This window comes from Coenobita brevimanus, chromosome 84 (genome assembly GCF_032717465.1).
Source record: "Coenobita brevimanus isolate Jiangsu-jjx chromosome 84, ASM3271746v2, whole genome shotgun sequence".
NCBI lineage: Eukaryota > Metazoa > Arthropoda > Malacostraca > Decapoda > Coenobitidae > Coenobita > Coenobita brevimanus.
Window position 1 is genome coordinate 47,816,048 of NC_137037.1, and position 20,951 is coordinate 47,836,998.

Sequence of the window (20,951 nt, forward strand, 5' to 3'; positions counted from 1 at the left end):
TCAGGTATATGTAATCGTCTGTATATAGCAATAATAAGATTAAGTATATTGGCAACAAACACAAGGGCATAATGGATGGTCTTACACACACGCATGGTCCTTCTCACCCCTCTTCGTAAAAGTTGATAAACTCTACGTATTCGTGTTGCCATATTTTAGTAAAAGAATTATATTATTTGACCCTCTAAATTCCCAAGCAAATAACTAGATAATTAATAAATAAGAAGTTTGGAGGTAGATTATTTGCTTTAGGAATGATCATGCCAGGTTTGAAGTTGACAAGTGAAGGAATGACACCAAACTGAAAAGTGAAAGAAACTGAACATTTACAGTACGGTCTCCACCACACTGTAGAGATCACAGAAGTCCGTCCTCGGGGCAAAGAATTAAGTGTTAGTCGATTTATTTGTAGTTGTATGTGTGTGTGTGTGTGTGTGTGTGTGTGTGTACATTTTTTCATATTATTATCTCCACACATATTTACCTACCTGTCGAGTCTCTTTCCACGTCAACACTGCCATTTTACACACCTGAATTTTACTTTCAGTCTGTGATTCATTTAAGTATCAGTGTTTTTTTCCTCATGGTTGGTTCTCAGTTACGTTGTTTCATCTTTATTACGAATTTAACTGACTGCTGATTTCGCTGAGAGAGAGAGAGAGAGAGAGAGAGAGAGAGAGAGAGAGAGAGAGAGAGAGAGAGAGCAGGTAAAACTCATGGAATATTCATTTACTCAGAAATTTTTGGATAAGGCTCGAACTGGCTTTATTTATGGTTCGTTTTCCATAGACTGATCATTTTGCTGGTTGATTTTTTTTTTTTTTTGCGTTTTTTTTTGGGGGGGAGGGGGTATTATAAATTCTGCAAATTGAATAAAACTTAGCATGAATTTTTTTGATGCATGATAAGGATTTTTTTTTTTTTCTTATTTATCTGTTTTTGTTATTACACTGCTTTTGTGTTGTTGGATTAGGGTTTATATTTGTTTTATGCATGACTCTCTCTCTCTCTCTCTCTCTCTCTCTCTCTCACACACACACACACACACACACACACACACACACACACACACACACACACACACACACACACACGGAAGGTATGGATCTCCGAAAAAAAAAGTGCGAAAATGAATGGAAGAGTGCATAGAATTTAGACATGTGAAGAGCACTGCGGAAATGAAAGAAAAAAAGTCCAGAAATCAATTGAAAATGAGGAAACGAACAGAAAATTTTGCTCTGGTGAAATATGGGAAAGTTCGGAAATGAGTGAAAAAATAAAAAAATGAAGTGAGCGGGGAAATGCAGAAAAATGAGAAAAAATGAAAATAGTATTGTAAAAAATTAAAGTGTACGGAAATGCAAAAAAAAAAAAAAAAAAGAAAAAAAAAAAAGAAAGAAGACGAGAAGAAGACCGCGGGTGTGAAAAAAATGCAAAAAATTCTTTGAAAATATGGAGAAATGCGGATGAGTGAAAAAAAGAATACGGAAGTTACTGAAAAGCGTGAAAGTTACCTGTACTGAAAATTCGGGTAAATGCGAAGTGTGGAGAAAAAAAAAATTGAAATTTTATGAAAACGAGGAGGAAATTGGGGAACAGTGGGGAAATGGGGTGAAAAATGGCATAAGTACTTGGGACGGAAATGTATTAAAAAAAAAAAAAAGTAATGAGAGAGAGAGAGAGAGAGAGAGAGAGAGAGAGAGACCAGAATCCTTAAAAATGCGATAATTTACGAGAAAAGGCGAGAAAATAATGAACTGTCCAGAAATGCGGAAATAGAAGACAAAATGCTAAAATCTACTAGAAGGCGAGAAAACAAGCGGACCTGAACGAGAACAGGGCAAAACAGGCGCATTGACACATTTAAAAATTCGAAAAATGCATATTATTGTAGGAAAATGCCTCAGAATTCGCAAAAATGAACGGGAAAATGCTGGAATGTGGAGAAAAAAAGCATGGATCGAAAAATGAGGGTTGTGACGTGAAATGGCCGGCCCTGAAGGCGAGGCGGCAGCTTTAAAGTCACTACATACTTTAAAACTCAGTGCATGGGACCCCTGTGAGAGAGAGAAAGAGAGAGAGAGAGAGAGAGACAGAGACAGAGAGAGAGAGAGAGACAGAGCAGGGAGGGCGATGCAAACAGAGATGGAGAGATAGACAGACACATTCATCCAGAGGGAGAGAGGGTGATGCAGAGATGGAGAGATAGGCAGACACATTCATCTACAGAGAGAGAGAGAGAGAGAGGAGTGAGGGAATGAGATTTACGAAACTTATCCAGATATTACGGTCGTTGTTTTGCTAGTTGAGGCCACGAATTAGCGGTAATATTTATGTGTCCTGAGTAAGTGCATTGGAGATATAGCCAACGTTAATAGCCACCCACCAACCTCTTTACACTCCATTAGCCGCGCTTGTGATGAGGGGTGAATGAGTGGGTTAAGTGGGCAGTTAAAGTAGGCGAGAACTATACCCTGTTCACTTTAACTTGGCGTAGAATTGCCCGCCAAAGGACGAATATCTCTTTAGATTACGTTAAGTTAAATAAAATCCAATTGGTATATCCCCCATTTTATTTATTATTTTATTTATTTTTTACTTTTTCTCTATTCGTTATCCTCTGTTCCTTCTCTATGTTATTTTCTCTTTATTTTCATTACCTTCAACTTTCTTCCTTCTTTTCTCTGCCTCCTTATTATTCATGATACCAGGAATACTCCTTAATATTCCTTTGTTATTTGATCTTCTTTATTCCCTCCCTCCTTGTTATGTCGTCGTCCTTGAATTTCCTTGTTTTCTCCTCTCTCTCTCTCTCTCTCTCTCTCTCTCTCTCTCTCTCTCTCTCTCTTTCCATTTTTCCCTCGTTTCCCCTCGTATTTACTTGGCTATTTTTCTCTCTCTATCCATTTCTGTATTCCCCTCCCTCTTTCCCCCTCCTCTACCCCCTCCTCTTCCCCCACTCTTTCCCCTTCCTCTCCCCTTCGTTCTTCCCTCCCTACCTCTTTCCACCGTCCTCCCCTTCCCCTTCCTCTTACCCCCTCCCTTTTTACCCTTTCCTCTTCCATTTTCCCTTTCTCGTATCTACCTCCCTTCTCTCCCTCCCTCTTCTTTCTCCCTTTTCTCCCCCCTCTTCCTCCTCCTCCTCTTCCCTCTTCTCCAGGCTCTTATTGCACGTTTCGTTATACCATCGGAGACGTTAATGTGGGGTAGGCGGTGGGGTAGGCTATATAATTTCACTATATGTGTGTGTGTGTGTGTGTGTGTGTGTGTGTGTGTGTGTGTGTGTGTGTGTGTGTGTGTGTGTGTGTGTGTGTGCCTTTTTTGTGTGAAGAGTATAACTCAAACGGTTTTGCTCCGATTTGAACCAAACTTGGTGGATGAATTGAGAATCAGGCAAGGATGAACTGATTCGATTTTGAGAGCAACTGGTCGGAGGTCACGGTCACAGGGCAAGGTCAGTCGTTCGATCCTGTGCCAGACTGAAAGGGTAGGGTTGTTGCAATTTCCGACTGCTTCTTCATGCATTATATATAGATTATGAAATGACTTTGGAGGGAAATTCGTTTGTATATTATTTTGCGCTCCAGGCTGCGAACCTTTTGATAAAGTGGAGCCGGTAAATGATTTTGTGATTAAAGCTGTACGTTAACCCCGTCTGATTGAATTTGCATATGTTTAAGGCCTTTGACTTGTGGGTGCATTACGTGGCCGTGCGTGGTATATCAGGCTTATAGTGACTAGCAGTGGTGGTGGTGGTGTTAGTGATGATAGAGAGGGAGGTAGTGGTTGTGGTGGCAGTGGTGATGATGGTGATGAATAGGAGGAGGAGAAAGAGAAGAAGGATAATGATGACGGTAGTATTGATGGTGATGATGATGATTAGTATTGGTGGTGATGATGATGGTGATGATGAAATATATAAGACATCGTTATTTTATTCTTCATTTAAATACACATACAAGAAGGCTAATATTGTTCCCTTCTTATATATATATATTTTTTTTTCTGTTTTTCATTTCCCTCCACTCCATTAATCCTTTTTATTTACCTTTGTCGCTCATATCTTTTTCATTCTTTGTTCTTAAGTCGTATTTTTGTTTTGTATTTCTCTTCGCAGTCTCTCCTCGTATTACCTTCTTTGTTTTTCCTTATTACTTCCTTTCTTTCATCTTTGTCTCAACCTTTGCCTCTTCTTTACATCCTTTCATCTTTGTTTTAGCTTTCTGATTATCATTTCTTTCTTCCCATGTCATTTTGTTTCCCTTTCCAGTATTCTTGTTTTTCTCTCATTAGTCTTATTCTTCTCTGTCTTGCCTGTATCTTATTCTTATCTGTGTGTGTGTGTGTGTGTGTGTGTGTGTGTGTGTGTGTGTGTGTGTGTGTGTGTGTGTGTGTGTGTGTGTTTCTCTTCTTCCCTTTACCTCCATTCTTTTACCATTTTCTTTCACCTTTTCCTCGCATGTATTTTATTTTTTGTACTTCTCTGATGCCATTTCCTTCCCTTTTGCTAATGTTTGTTTTTCCATCTCGTTTTTTTATTGTGTGTATTGTTTTTTTGTGTTTATTTACCTTCTGCCTTTGTTTTATTGTCTTTTTTTCTTTTTCTGCCCCTTCATTGTTTTTTCCTCACCTACATTTGTTTTCCTATCCTTCTGAGTCGCCTTTATCCATATTCATGTTTCTCTCTCTCTCTCTCTCTCTCTCTCTCTCTCTCTCTCTCTCTCTCTCTCTATCTATCTATCTATCTATCTATCTATCTATCTCTCCCCATCACTTCACCTCAGCCTCCCTTCATAAAGAGTTGTGAGAGTAAGTCCTTATACCAGTTCCAGATAATTAACCCTATAATTGACCTGGCAAATTTTTCAACACTCAAGGCCTGTTGGAAATGAAGGACAGACAACATTACAGGTAGGAGGAAATGAGTGATGAAACTGGGGTGACTGTGGTGATGAGACTGTGGTAGGTGAGGTGGTGGTGATGGTTGAAACAGATGGGACTGTGGTAGTTTTGGTGGCAGAAGAAGAGGCGGATTGTGGTAATTGTGCTTGTGGTACAGTAGTTTTGGGGGCCTTTAGGAAGAGTTACGTCCCTTATTCCTATTCCCCCCCCCCTCTTCCTAACCTCCCCCGACCCATTCCCTCATCCCCCGCATCCCCTCCCCTCATCATCCTCCTACCCAGCCTCCCCTCGCCACCCTCCTAATTCACCCCTCTACTTCACCCCCCTCATGCCCTACCGCTGCCGTCTCTCCTTCCCCCTTCCCCACATCCCGTTCCCCCTTCCCCACATCCCCTTCCCCCTTGCCCCTCGACCTCATTCTTGCGCACCCCCTCCCCCACCACTCTGAATTATGTCTTCATGTTTCACTCTTTCACCATCATCTTTGCCATCTCGGCCTTCTTCCTTCATCCACCACTCTCATCCCTCACCCCTTTCCACCCTCACCCATGCAATTTTCACCCTCACCCATGTCATTGTTACCCCTCATCCCTCACTTTTTTTTTTTTTTTTTTTTTTTTTTTTTTTTTTACCCGTCTCCCCTTTTTACTCTCACCTCTCACCCTTTTTCACCTTCGTCACTCTCACCGCTACCGTCATCCTCTTTCCCTCACCCTTTCACCCTACTGCTCCCAATCTTTCTCCCCTCCCCTGCCCCTTCACCCTGTCATTTCTGCTCTCACTGTCTCTCCTTCACCCTGTCATCCTACTGCTCTCATTCTTTACACCTCTCCTCCCCCCCTTTCTTACCCTCTTACTTTCTCCTCACCCTGCTTCGCCCTCACCCTGCTTCCCTCTCATCCTGCCTCCCCCCCATAACCCTGCTCTCCCCTTACCCTGCTCGCCCCTCACCCTGCTCCCCCTCACCACCACCACAGCAACGTGCTATCCACACCACTTGTTGACAGACTCGGATCGTAGTACACAAAACACCACCTCAAGTTTACAGACAAGACTTCAGGTGTAGTTCTTTCACCTTCACTTGGCCCAGATTTTGTCCTTTTTGCGGCTAATTTCACGTACATTAAAGGCGGAAAAGAGTAGTGCTACGGTTCTGCGTCCTTTCTGTATTACATCTTCCTGACTAGAATTAAATGCAAGTGTTAATCTTTTCTTACTGGTTTCTTCAAGATGGGGCGGTGACAGTTTTAAGAACAAGTTTGAGTAAAAAGATTATAGTTTTTTTTTTTTCATGCAAGGAATAAGGAACCAAATGCTGGAAGACTGCAAGATTATTCCCTCCAAGAAAAATAAAAACACTTATAGTTAGGTACAAAGATGATATAAAAAACATGTAAAAAGAATATATGCAAAATTAATCGCAAAGGAAGTACTGCGAAGCCTCCTGTGCCACTCAGAGTACAGCCATTCAGCCCAAAGAGTGGAGGGGGAGAGTGGAATGAGGATTAGGAGGGTGAAGGGGGTGGGGGAAGGGAGTGGAGAAGGGTAAGGGAAAGGTGACTTAGGAAAGAGAAGGGTGATGAACGGTGGGGGAAGAGGGAAATGAATGAAAGGGGTAGGTGGTGACGGGAGAGGGAAAGGGAAGCGGAAGCGGGGACATGAGAAAGAGGAAGGTGATAGGGGGTGGGGAAGGGGAAGAAGGGAAGGGAAGGGAAGGGGGACGAGGGAAGAGAGGAGGGTGATAGGGGGCGGGGGAAGAGGGAAGGGAAGGGAAAGGGGAAACGTGGAGGAGAGGAGGGTGATAGGGGGCGAGGGGAGACGGAGGGGAAGGGAAGGAGAAAGGGGGAACGTGGGAAAGAGGAAGGTAATGGGATGGGAGAGGGGGAAGAGGAGGAGAAGGAGAGGGAAAGGGGGTGACGAGGTAGGAGAGGGGGGTGATAAGGTGGGGGAAAGGGGGATTAGGAATGAGAGGAGGGAGGGTGTGATAAGAGATCAAGAGATTGTACAGGAACGAGGTCTTAGAGATTCCAGGAAAGTTGGACAATGGAGAGAGAGAGAGAGAGAGAGAGAGAGAGAAAGAGAGAGAGAGAGAGAGAGAGAGAGAGAGAGTGGTTCTTTCGGCTGGTAGACTGTAGATATGCTGCTACATCCTTATTGTTACGTTATTAGTTTCCGGCAACAGTAGAAGAATTTGGTGTGTGTGTGTGTGTGTGCGTAATTAATTTCAGTATTTAGCGTGTATGGATGTGTTTATGTATGTATGTATGTATGTATGTATGTATTTCTGCTTGTACGTGTATGTAATTAACTGCAGCATATAGCGTGTATAATTTTTCCGTTCACTTGCCTTGTGTTTGTTCCGTGGGTATGATGGGCGATCCGGTATAACGAAGGGTCCGGTATAATGAAATGTTCCGAAATAGCGAGGGATGTGGAAAGACTGGCCGTATTCCAAAAAGACTGTAGATTCCGTAACACCTCATCCTTAGCGATTTATTCTTCTCATTACATCTCAGTCGATATTAAAACGATATAAATAACAGACAGTGGAATGTGAAGTTGTAATATGCAGAATTAATCGGTATGGAAGAGGTGTTACGAAGCCTTTTTGTCGCCAAGAATATATGGGGAGTACCGGGATAGTGGGCAATATTTCACGCCACCACCCTTTCGCCTTCCCTGTCGATCCCTGTCACTTTGTTGATGTTTGCAGTGTGTGTGTGTGTGTGTGTGTGTGTGTGTGTGTGTGTGTGTGTGTGTGTGTGTGTGGAGAGAGAATAATCGATGAGGCTTAGTTGCTAATGTGGTGGTGGTGCACAGAGGCGCTCTAGAAGGCGTCCTCTTCCTCCAGCTTCCTTAGCGATTTATTTTTCATATTACACTTTAACATTCTCTTATATATAATTTTTACGTTGTTTGAAATATTGAATAATTTTTGTCTGTAACCTGCAAAAGGATAAGGAGGTGTAATGTGCAGAATAATTCTGTAGAGAGAGAGAGAGAGAGAGAGAGAGAGAGAGAGAGAGATTTGGGATTTATCGTGATGTAATGAGGTGCTTTGGGGAAGTAATTATGGAGGATGGGGAGTAAAGGAGGCGACCAAAAGCTAATTGGATGTAAGGAGCATTGAGTTCAAGGTTATGGGGAGAGAGAGAGAGAGAGAGAGAGAGAGAGAGAGAGAGGAATGTGTGGAGGGTGGGGACGGAATAGGATAAAATATGGAATGGGAGAGCGTGGGGAGGAAAGGGTGCGAGGCAACATGGAGAGGGAGGGAAGAGAAGAAGTAAGTATGGAGGCGGGGGGAGGGAGACGAGGTAGTATGGAAAGGGAGAAGGGGAAGAAGGTGTGGAGGTGGGGATAGAAGAGAGGAAGTGTGGAGTTGGGTGGGGAGATAAAAGGGAGTGTGAAGGTTAGGGAGTGGGGGGCACAGAAAAGAGAAAGTGTAGGAGGTAGGGGTTGGGGAGGAGGTGGAGGAAGAGGAAGAGGTGAAGTGGGCTCTCCTTCTGTGCCTCTGAGCGTTTTATGTGCTCTGATCTCTTCACTTTGATTAACGGGGAGTTTAGAGTGCGCCATGGGGGTGGGGGTGGAGGGGAGGGGGGAAGGAGGAAGGAGTTGGGAAGGTCATTGGGTGGGGATGTAGGTGGGGGATAAGTGGGGTCAGTGGAGGAGAGGAGGGAAGGGGGAAGGAGTTGGGAAGGTCATTGGGTGAGGATGTAGGTGGGGGATAAGTGGGGTCAGTGGAGGAGAGGGGGGAAGGGGGAAGGAGTTGGGGAGGTCATTGGGTGGGGATGTAGGTGGGGGATAAGTGGGGTCAGTGAAGGGGAGGGGGGAAGGGGGAAGGAGTTGGGGAGTTCAGTGGGTGAGGGTGTAGGTGGGGGATAAGTGGGGTGAGTGGAGGGTACATGGGACGAGAGAAGGAAGAAAAAGATGGGGTGAGGAGGTGGTCGATTAGGCGAGATGGTAGTAGGTGAAAAGGAAAGGAATATAATGAGTGAACATATAATCTCCCTCCCTTCATGCTTTTCTATCCTTGTCTTGAACTCATAGGATAGTTTTTTTTAGTTACAATCTTCCCCATACCAATCACGAAACTACCTACAGATCGGGTGCTGTTTGCTTTCCTTTGTACTCATTCTGCATCTCCTCCTCTCCAACACTTCCCCCTCCCGCCCCTTCCTTTCCTTCTCCCTTCCACCCTTGTCTGCTCTCACTTCCCCCTCTCTTCCTCACGTCTCTCTCACCTTCCCTCCCTCTCCCTCATGTTCTTCCTCATTCACCGTGCCTCCACCTCTCCCTTCTACGTTAACTGCTTTAATATCTCCCGTTAGTACCTTCCTTTCGCTCTCACATCTCCCCCTCCTCCTTCCCTTTGCCTCATCTCCCCCCCCCTTACCCTCTCCTTCCTCTCTTCCTCATCCCTTCCCCTTCCTCCCCACCGTCTTCTCTTTCACTTCCTCCTCCTCCTCCCTTTCCCCGTCTTCCTCCGTCCTTTCCTTCCAGTATATTAACTTCTGTGTATTTATTTGACATAAGGGCAGAGCAGGTATAAGAATTTCCCGGTGTTTATGAGGAAGGGCGGCTTTAAGTCACTTTGAACCTGGAGAGAGAGAGAATTCTCTCTCTCTCTCTCTCTCTCTCTCTCTCTCTCTCTCTCTCTCTCGTTGCTGTAAACCCTGCTCACGTTTCCCTTTCTTCCCTAAAAATTCTCAAGTTGTCGAGTTAGTCTGTGTGTTCCTGCACGGTACTTAACTTTTCAGAATTTCCCGGAAAGCATAATTTTGATAGCCAACGATATTTCAGTTCTGCCAATCAGCTTTTCATTTATAAAACTTTTCTCTTTGTAATCCCGCCCTTTTTGAGTTCCATTAATCGAGTTTTATATTTGAATGACTTTTTTCATCGTATTTCAACCATTTTGCGTGTGTGAATTCGTTTGGATGCCCGGAGTGGTATTGGTCGTTGGATATTCATGTTTTTCTTGTGATTCTAGTATTCAAATTGTCAGCCATATTGGAAAGTATGGGGAGCGTGTGGGATTTTTGATTAAACGGACTTATATATCTACTTATAATTCGTAGTAATAGTAGTGGCGATAGTAATAATAGCAGTAATAGTGGTGATAGTAATAATAGTAGTAATAGCGACAGGATTAATGTCTTTCTGTATCCTTTTCCCCGTAACATGGCCCAGATTTTCGTCCTTTTGCTGCTTATTTCACGTAGCAAAGTGGCAGACAGTACTACGGCTCTTCATCCATTCCACAGCACTTCCTCGTGACTAGCATCATAGCATTCAAGATGGAGAGATGGCAGCTTTAGGCCACGTCAGAATAAAGAGTATAGTAATGGTGACAGTGATCGTGAGAAGGAAGTAACTAGAGAGAGAGAGAGAGAGAGAGAGAGAGTGAGTTCGTGCCTGGTTGGGTCTCTGTGGGTATTATCACCACTCACGCCATAAGCACCAGTCATAACCCACAACTCTCTCTCTCTCTCTCTCTCTCTCTCACACACACACACACACACACACACACACACACACACACACACACACACACACACACACACACACACACACACACACACACACACACACACACATTGAGCTATATCCTAAAGAAACCCTAAAGATGAATACCTCGAGGTGGTGTGTTTGTGTGTGTGTGTATGTGTGTGTGTTTAGTTTGTTATTGTAATGTCTTTTATTTGCCTGTGTTTTGTCAGTGTTTGTGTTGTAAGCTTTCAAATTCTGTTATAATTAATGAAGTTTGGAAGGTCAGTGGAAGGTCAGGGAAAAACACGGCCTTTCACCTGAGAGAGAGAGAGAGAGAGAGAGAGAGAGAGAGAGAGAGAGAGAGAGAGAGAGAGAGAGAGATCTTACCTCTTCAATACAAGCACGTCTTTATTTATTTATTCATTTCTCTACTTTTGGTGCACATTAACTCAACGATTTTTTTTCCTCTTCGATACATATACGTCATTATTTTTATTTTACTTTAATTTTTTGTATATATGGTGCGGCGCGATACATCAGGCTTTTTTTTTTTGTTTGTTTTTTTTTTTTTGTTTTTAGGTACCCGGGCAGCTGCTTATACAATCGGCTTAGGGACAGTCACGGCAGACAGGGAAAGGGGTAATGGGAGTGGGGAATGGGGGAAAGGGAAGGGTGCTGGGGATTGGGTGATTGAGGACGGGATTAGGACTGGAGGGGGAGGGACTGGGGTATTGGGTATTTAGGGCTAGGGATTAAGGCTAGGGAGGAGGGGTTGGGGGTTAAGGACTGGGGGTTATGACTGGTATAATTAACAGCCATCAGGATACGAAACTTGCGTCACTAGGATTTGTTACTGATGCTGCTGATGATGATGGTGATGACGTGAGACAGCGAGTTTTAGTTTATTGTAGGAAAATATGAATACTCTACCGTTTTGCCCCTCCAATCGTCTTTGTGTAGTAGTTTCACTGCCCCCTCGTTCCCCACTCAGGTTAATTCCAAAGATCTGAGGCGACGTATAACGGAGGTTTATTTAAGAGAGAACAGCTATAGTTGTGTTCTGAATGCTGGCTAACCTCCGACTGTCTCTCAGCGAGCAGCGGGCGTGGGAACCTTAGCTTAACTCAGCAGTTTAAAGTAATTTGCTGATTAACATCAACTGTACTGATTACATAGACATGTATAGGTTTAGGTGTTATGATGTATGGTTACATGAGTACAGTGATATAGTATGGGTACAGTACTATCCCTGTGTGTGTGTGTGTGTGTGTGTGTGTGTGTGTGTGTGTGTGTGTGTGTGTGTGTGTGTGTGTGTGTGTGTGTGTGTGTGTGTGTGTGTGTGTGAAATTCTACGGGGTATAATCTTCATATTTCATTAAGTTTGCCGCCGCATCGAGTGCCTCTCAGCTTCATCACCATTCACAGCAAAGCTTATCACTCATGAAGCTCAGAGTATCCCTTAATTTAGCGTCCCGGGGTTTAAACATCATAAATCCGTTTAAAAATTCATATGAGGGCCGGATAAAGGGATGTGCCGTGGCGTATCTGTACCAGTGCGGGATAGAAAATTGGTCAGCGTGGAAGAGTGACCTGCCTAACCTAATCTAACGTAATTCAACTTAATCCTAACCTAGCCTGACCTGGAATAACATAACCTTATCCAACCCAGCCTAATTTAATCTGACCCCACCTCACCTCACCTTATTACCTGACCTACCCTAAGCTAACCTAACCTAACCTGATTTAGTCTAACTTAATCAAACCTTATACGTGGTTCACATGTTCATGGAGTCAGAATTCTGTATGACACCGAATTTCGCTTTTAATATTTCACTCCGATGGCGTGTGTGTGTGTGTGTGTGTGTGTGTGTGTGTGTGTGTGTGTGTGTGTGTGTGTGTGTGTGTGTTTGCTTGATATTTTCACCCAATTTTCTTCAGTCAGTGGTAAACTTCTTGAATAGATTGATTTGCTGTTGCCTTTATTATTGATTCCTTCGCCACTGGAAGTCTGCTCAGAGTTTAGGAAAATCGTCTGATAGAGGCAAGATTAACGCCTTGACGCATTTCTTACCATGCTAACTTCAGACGCTTTCATACAGCTTAGTAGTTTTTTTTTTCCCCCGAAATTTTTAGTTACGGTCTTCCCATACCCCTCCAGTACGAGAAGCCAATTTTAAGCTGAGTAAAATCGTCTGGAGGTAAGAAGAAACGCAAACAAGGGACGGGAACAGTTTAGTGATTCGAATTTCTTGTACGGTATATATATTAATTGTCAATCCATCTCAGCCCAAACCCAGAAAAAATCGTCTGAATACAGGAAGAATAAGTCAAAACGTCAGCAGATTGAAGAAATTATCATGATTTTTTTCCTCCTTGTACGGTATCAAATTTGTTGGGACATCTGAATCCAATGCTGAATAATATCGTCTCGAGGCAGCAAGAATTACATTGAAATAAGTTACTGGATTGAAGATATTAAACAAGAAACTAATTTTTAAAAGCAGACCTCCACGAATTGATTTTTTTTCTTTTTCTCCTTTTCTTTTATTCTCATTTTCTTTCTTTATTCTCTGTCATTTTGTTTCATTTTTCTTGTATCACAGTTATGTTTTTTTTTTTTTTCATTTTCTTTCATTTTCTTTCTTTTTCTCTTTCATTTTCTTTTTTTTTTTCCTCTTGGTATCACAGTCGGTAGCATATCTGAATCCGGAAATCCCCCCCCCCTCACTTTCTCTCTCTCTCTCTCCCTGACCTGGGTGTCTGGTCTGAGTTCTATCTTGTCCACATTAAATTTTGATTAGCCTGTCCTGTGCCCCTCTCCCTTTCCCACCACCAACAGTGTTATTTTTGTTGCACCACACACCTGCCTCACCACACACCTGCCTCACCACACACCTACCTCTCGACACACCTGCCTCACTTCACACCTGCCTCACCTCACACCTGCCCCACCTCACACCTGCCCCACCATATCTGCCCCACCACACACCTACCTCATGACACACCTAAATCACCACACACCTGCCACACCACACACCTGCCACACCACACCTGCCTCACCACACACCTGCCTCACCACACACCTACCTCTCGACACACCTGAATCACTACACATCTGAATCACCACACACCTGCCTCACCATACCTGCCTCACCACACTCCTGCCTCACCACACACCAGCCTTACCAAACATTCTCTCTCCCCTTCCCCACCCAACACTCTCTCTCTCTCTCTCTCTCATCATATTGCTGCAAGGGCTTATCTCTATCGATCGTAAAATTTCACCAAGTAATTACCGTAGGGGAGATGAAGGAGGCAGTGCCGTGTGGGGAAGGGATGTATGGTGAGGTATACGGTAGCTGTTTGTGACGAGATACATGTAGTTAGGTGTAAGAGGTGTGTGTGTGTGTGTGTGTGTGTGTGTGTGTGTGTGTGTGTGATGAGGTGTTTGTCTGGCAAGTGTATACCATATATTGTGAAGTGTATGAGTGGGAATATGTATATGTGGCAAGATATACTCGCATGTTTATATATCATCATCATCATCATCATCATCATCAGCCATTATAAGCATGCTGCAGAACAAAGGCCTCCCCCAACCTTCTCCACGAATTCCTGGACTGAGCCAATCCTTGCCACGTTTTCCCTGCAAATTTGCCTTTTTCTGCTGGCTTACAATCTTTTGGTGTCCGGTCAGTCAGTCTCGTGCTCCATCGGTTATTCCTTATTTTTGCTACATGGCCTGCCCACTTCCATTTCTGTTCTTTTATAACTTCTTTAATGTCTTGGACTTTAGCCCAAGTTGATCTTTTCTTGTGTCTTAAAGATATTCCCAACATTAACCTTTCCATTGCTCACTGTGAATAGATTACTGTAGTTTATTTTCCACTGATTTTGTCAATTTCCATGTCTCACGACCTCACGTCATAGCTGGAATTATACATTCGCTATATACTTTTCGTTTCATACACATTGGCAAGCTACTGGTACTTTTCATAATGTCTCTATGTTTTCCGAAAGCTTTCCATCCAATTGTAATTTATCTTAACGGCCATACCACGTTGAGTACACAGCTTCCCGTCCGATCAGCGAAGTTAAGCAACGTTGGGTCTGGTTAGTACTTGGATGGGTGACCGCCTGGGAACGCCAGATGCTGTTGGCATAACGTTCTCCCCAAGTGTCAAGTGGGGTTGGTGGAGGATTAGTGCCCCTCCCTGTAAAACAATTAACTCTAAGCCCTTGGCCACCTTGTTTGGGATACATGGCGTCTGGCAATGAATGAATAATCATGGTCTTCCATTAATTTTAGTATTTGCCCCAAGTAATTATACTCCTCGACTTCTTCAAAAAAAAAATTTCGCTTATTCTGATGACGCTTTTTGGTGTATGTGGATTAAACATTAGTTTTACTGCGGTTCATCTTTAGTCTACTTTGAGACTTTCTCTGTTCAGGTCACTTAACATTTCTTGCAATGTCTCTGCTGTTTCTGAGATTAGGGCAGTGTCATCTGCTAATCTTAAGTGGTTTAACTTTCCTCCATCTATGTTTACTCCTTTGTTTTCCAGTCTACTGTAACTTTCTGAAAATACATTCAAGGCATGCTGTAAATAATTTTGGTGAACTTGTATCTCCCTGGCGCACGCCCTTAATTTTTTTCCGAGTCTTTATGTAATTTGACTGTAGCAGTTCCCTCATTATATATGTTTTCAAGCAGTTTTATAATGTTCTTATTTGCACCCTGTTCTCGCAGTGAATTTATAGTTGCTATTTGCTCCCCTGAGTCAAATGCCTTTTCGTAATCAACAAAACCTAAACAAAGTGGTTTTTTATATTCTAGTTTTCTCAGTTAGCTGATTCATTGTGTGTAGCTGGTCAGTAGTTGAATACCTGCATCGGAATCCTCCTGCCTGGTCACGAGGTTGGTTTTCTTCCAGATTTGTTGTTCTGTTCGTAAGGACTTCAGTGAAGATTTTGTAAATAACTGATAATAAGCTAATGGGTCGATAGTTATTAAGATCTTTTGAGTCGATTTTCTTATAACTGTTGCATGACACCATGTTTTGGGATTTTGTTTTTTTAATTTCATTCATCATTCATCATCCAATCCTGTGTCACCCCACAGAGGAGCGTGGGAACCCGGGGCTAGGCACTCCTTGGATATAAACCTTCACAGGCTCAATCCGACTGGAGTGCCTAATTACCCACTAAACCACCAGGCGCCATAATTTGGTTATACAGTATGGTTACCACCCAGCGTAGTAAATGGTTTCCTGATGTACAGGAATCCATTTGGCTTGTCACTCAGTCTAGAGTCACCCGTAGGCAGAAGGAAGAGGAAAGAATGAAGGAAAGAAAGACAGAAGTGGGAGTATAAAGTCACCCGTAGGCAGAAGATAAACAAAAGAATGAAGGAATTACAGAAGAGGAAGGACAGGAGAGAGGATAGTGCAGACTCCCAGAGCAGCACTACATCGAGTGAGTGAATGGTGAGTGCCCCCACCTACCAGCAATACATTGAGCAAATAAGTAGGCGAGCCTGTTTTGTATTTCTACTCCTGCATCCAACAGTTACATCTTCTTCCGGAGCCTTCCCACTTTTCATATTTTTAAGAGAAATGTTTACTTGGTCTGGTTCGTTCGTTCGTTCGTTTAAAGATTTCCTGCACCTATAGTGCAGGCCATGTTACCTCAGGTATTTCATTGTGTCAACTGAAAAGTTAGCTATTGGTACTACTGTCTTTGATGCATACAGTTCTTCATAAAATTCTTCAACTCTCTTCACCATCTTATCTCCTCATTTAATGACTTCACCATTTTAGTCTTTCATCAATGTAATTTGTTGCTTTCTTCGTGCCATTTAATTCGACCTGTTTCAGACTTTTTTCCTTTTTTTGTTGGTTTCTTTGATGTGATCTATGTTTCTCATTTATTTTTCTTCTTTTTGTCTTTTGTTGATAAGCTTATTTAATTCTGCTCATTCTGTTTCTTCTTCCTTTGTTTTTACTTTCATTTCCTTCTTTTTTTCATGCGCTCGAGTGTCTTTTCCGAATACTTCTTGGCTTTGGTTGTATTAGGTTTCCTTACTGCCTCAGCTGAGTCTCTTAGCACTTTTGTTAGTCTGTCATTCAACTCCTCAGTGTCACATTCAGCATTACTTAGAACCTGAAATATGTTCATTATTTCCAATTGAAAGGCTGCTTTGTTTTCATTTAGTTTTATTGGGCATATCTCTTTTATTTTTAATCATCTTTCTTTCACGTCTGAAACAGAATCTGGCTATGCAACCCACCATTCTCTGATCACTTCCTATATTTACTTTGCTGTTAACTGTGACATTTGTTATCGTGTTATTCTTATCTGCTATAATGAAGTCGATTTCATTCTTTGTTTCTTCATTTGGACTTCTTCAGGTCCATTTTCTCCCTGTTCTTTTGTACAAGAAAGAACATGTTCATTATTCTCATGTTATACGTTTCAGAAAAATTTACCAACATTTCTCCTTTCTCTATATATACCGGTGTATATATATAGATAGATAGATGGATAGAGAGAGAGATAGATAGATAGATAGATAGATTAATTGATTGATAGATATTAGATACAGATATAGATTTTTAATTTTTTTATTGATATATTTATATACATTACACATCTCAGATGCCTTCACAGTTCTGGTCTTGCATCCTGTAATTTTCTCTTGTTATCTCCCGTGCATCTTGGCCTTTTTTCATCATTTTTTTTTAATCCTCCTGCCCCTGTTAAAATGGTTGTTTGTGGTGGATGGTTGGTACCTGGCATTCGTTTCACCAAGTTTCCTTCATTTGACCGGATACAATGAATCTGTCGAAATAAGAGGATGCAGATATTTTCCTTAAGTTTATTTGATGGTCATTTACGTTTTAATACACTTTTCTGTTAATTCTGTGTATAAAATTAAATGGCAAAATTTGTTCTTGGTTGAAAGAATGTCAGTTTGGCGTGCAATCTCTCTGTGTGAGGCTTCAATAAGGGGAACGACCTTGGGGAGGAGGGGGTTGGGGGGAGGCTGAAAATCTCACTGGTCAAAGACTTAAAGTTGTATTGGTGCAGTAGAGAGAGAGAGAGAGAGAGAGAGAGAGAGTTTGGGACAAGTTAATCATGCATTAGTCTAATCTACTTCAGAGAGAGAGAAAGAGAGAGTGGACTAAGTTAATCGTGCATTAGTTTAATCTACTTCAGAGAGAGAGAGAGAGAGAGAGAGAGAGAGTATCCTAGACTGATGATTAAAAAAAAAAAAACACTCAAGTGAAAATCTGCCATAATTATGGTACATAAAAAGGTTAATAGGAATAATACTTAGGATGAGCTGGACAGGTAGGGTAGAGAGGTATATGAATGAGGGTGGTGTGAGTTGGAGGGAGGGCAGTCTGATAACAGAGGATAGGTTGACATGGAAGCACCTTGTTCATAACAACCCCTTTAGAGATTATGGCATTTGGCTTTACATATACCTCTTTTTTTTTTCTTTGATATCCGTAGCTAACTTGAATTTTGTTCTTATATTCCTACTTGTATGTACTACAGCGAAAAAAATGGTTGCAGAATAATTATATACTATATGACTTATCTGATTCTATACACAACCTATAAGTCTTACACATAAGGCATATCAGCATATACAGTAGATCTTACAGCCAAGGATCATTGTCTCTCCTCTCACTATAACGTTAATCAGTTGGTGCAGCACAAGCTCGTGATCGTGATTGCAAATGTGTTTTGTTAAAGGGTATTGTTAAGCTGTGTAAAATTTCATTTTTCATTCATTCTTCAGATTCTTAAACAGTAATAATTGGCATTTTAATTGGATTGTGAATCTCTCAACTTGTTACATTGATATTTACGCAGTACAAAAGAAAATGACACTCAGATGGTAACTAAGTGACAGTGTGGGAGGCAGAGATAATACAGTACAGTATTGTCATGGAGGTTCAAAATGGTGAGCATGGAGGATGTGATTGGACCACCTCATGATGGTGGTGGTGTAGTTTTGGACACCATGGCTGGTGGGTTTCCACGCAGCTGCTCTTGGTCAGTAACCCCTGCCACACCTCCAGTAGCCACAGTCTCACCTCCCAACCTTCCACCAGTCATGGGAGACGGCGGCCATCGTAGCCGGTGCTACTATGACCCACTGCAGAAACGTGGCAGCCTGACAGTAGTGCGGAGCCCCACCCGCCCAGACTCTATGCCCCGGCCTGACCGCAGTCCCCGTCGTTCGCTGGGCGCTGTGTGGCGAGTGTCATCATCTAGTCCGGCACGGCAACTTGGTGCCTGGTTAGGGCGGCGGCCACGTTCATTTGCTGGCACTGAGGAATCAGTTGCAGCCATGTATAGCAGTGGCCAAACACTGGCTCCACCTACCTCACCTGTGCCCTCCTTGTGCTCGTCCTCCCCTGAACCACCGTCACCTCATGATCTCACCAGTAGTCGACAGTTGTATGGTGGATCAGCAGGCACCACAGGCGGCCTCAGCAGTAGCCCTTCTGCTGGCTCTCTTGCAGCGCTGAACAAAGTTCCCACCCCTCGGCGCCCCACGAGCCTCTTCATAAGTGGGCGAGCACGACCTCGTCGCCTCCACCACACACCCTGTGTCACTAGGTATCATGACCACCATTTATGTGATATCCACCCTTGTCACTGGATTAAGTTTATATCTCTTGGTGTTCTTTAAAATGGTTTTGCTTGTGATAACCATAGTACTGTACTGGTATAATAACTACCGTAAGTAAGTAAATCGAGCAAAGCTTCAGTAAATATTTGTGTGTGTGTGTGTGTGTGTGTGTGTGTGTGTGTTGGGCATAATTATTGCATGGAGATGGTTAGAATAGCTTATTGTTGATAAATAGTTACAAAAGTTAATTTATGTATGCTTCTTGTAAAAGCTTTGTATTGTTTCAGCAGTCCTATGCATGTTCAAGGTAAGAAAACGTAAATGAAACTTACTGAAATTTATATGGAAGGACAGGGTTTTGCAGGCTGTCAGTCTTCTGTTCATTTTCATAAAAAAAAGAAATATATGGCTTTGACATTTTAGAAAGATGTTATCTGTCTACCTATCTATCAGTCTTTCAGTCTGTTTGTGTGTCTGTCTGTCTTATCTCTATCTTTCTGTGTATTTATTTGTCTGTCTGCTTCTCTGTTTGTCAGTCTGTTCAAATATCTTTAGCCAGATCCCATACTCTATGAAACTGACCAGTTTTAAAATAATTTATATATATGTTTTTTTCAGGTTATGCAATGTGACTGTGACGCGGCTCCAAGTAACTCATCCTTTGGGGGGAGACTTGACTTCTGTTGCTCTGGCTGTCAAGATGCAGTCCTCTAAACGCACCCTACGCTCTAATGAGATCCCTCTTCCGCCCAATGGCATCCTTGATATTGAACTACAACTCACCTTTTCTCTACAGGTAAGGTGTTAAGGAGTTGTGAAGGTGGAGAATGTGTAAAATTCAAATATCAGATTTTTGCTGTTTACATACTTGCTTTCCATTAATGTACCTAAGTACTATGGTAACCTTCTCTAGTTTTAAGAGGAGGCAACATATTTAGCTGAAAGTCTCACTCAAATATCCCTTTAGATATGATGTTAATTATAGCCTACCATTTGGTCAGTAACCATAGGGTAATATTCAGCTGTGTGTGTGTGTGTGTGTGTGTGTGTGTGAACAGAATTACTCAGGCAGTTTTTAACTGATTTTAACCAACTTCAGTGGAAGAGTTGAGGGTCAGCCAGTGAGATGAACTGGTGTTTTTGAGAGGAATTTTTTGAAGTACCATATCAGTGGGCCAGGTCAAAGTTTGACCTAGCAGAGTGAACTGAAACAGTTTTTGTCCTGTTTAGACCAAACTTGGGAGAATTAAGGGTAAGCCAGGAAAAGGATTTGGTGTTGAGAACAGTCAGTCAAAAGTCAAGGTCACAGTGCAGGGTCAAAGTTTGACGTGCATGTCTTGGAACAAAATTACTAAAACAGTTTCAGTCTGACTTGAGCCTGACTTGGTGGAAGGATTGAGAGTCAGCAGAGGGGTTCCTCTGTTATATTTTAAAATACTGTATAGGTCAGTGTCACATGGCAAGGTCGATTTCTAGTTTTCATTCAGTTTAGACCAAACTTTGTGGAAGGGAACTAGGTAAGGCAAAGACTAAGGGAGTTGAGATTGTGAGCAGTCAAAAGCCAAGCTTGCAGGGAACGCTCAGATGTCAGAGTCACAGGACAAGGTTAGCTTAAATAATTTTAATGTAATTTGATCAGCTCGGAAGAAGGGTTAAGGATCAGGGAAGAATGAAGTACTGTACAGTTATTTGAGTTTAAAAGCAGTTGGTCAGCTGTGAAGATCACAGGACAGAATCAGATTTTTGGGTTTAGATAAGTTGATGGATGTGCGTGCTTCTTGTTGTTGTTGTTTGTTTGTTTGCTTACTTTATGTATATCTGAAAACAGAAATCATCATTAATCAGAAAAGTACAGGATACAAAAAGAACTAAACCTGCAGTTTAATTTTACTTTTGATTATTTCCACT

At 42.3% G+C, this 20,951-nt stretch overlaps 1 protein-coding gene and 1 non-coding gene across 3 annotated transcripts in view; both read left to right on the top strand.

Annotated features, from left to right (window-relative positions):
* KrT95D (phosphofurin acidic cluster sorting protein KrT95D) overlaps positions 1-20,951 on the top strand; it is a 393,377-nt gene that overhangs the window by 324,120 nt on the left and 48,306 nt on the right. For both annotated transcript variants that reach the window (XM_080280420.1, XM_080280421.1), the window contains exon 2: positions 19,662-19,839. In XM_080280420.1, the coding sequence (XP_080136546.1) occupies positions 19,662-19,839 (178 nt within the window). The remainder of the gene's footprint in view (positions 1-19,661; positions 19,840-20,951) is intronic.
* On the top strand, positions 14,436-14,554 carry LOC145410290 (5S ribosomal RNA). Its single transcript, XR_013899253.1, has one exon. It is a non-coding gene; the product is annotated as a 5S ribosomal RNA (ribosomal RNA).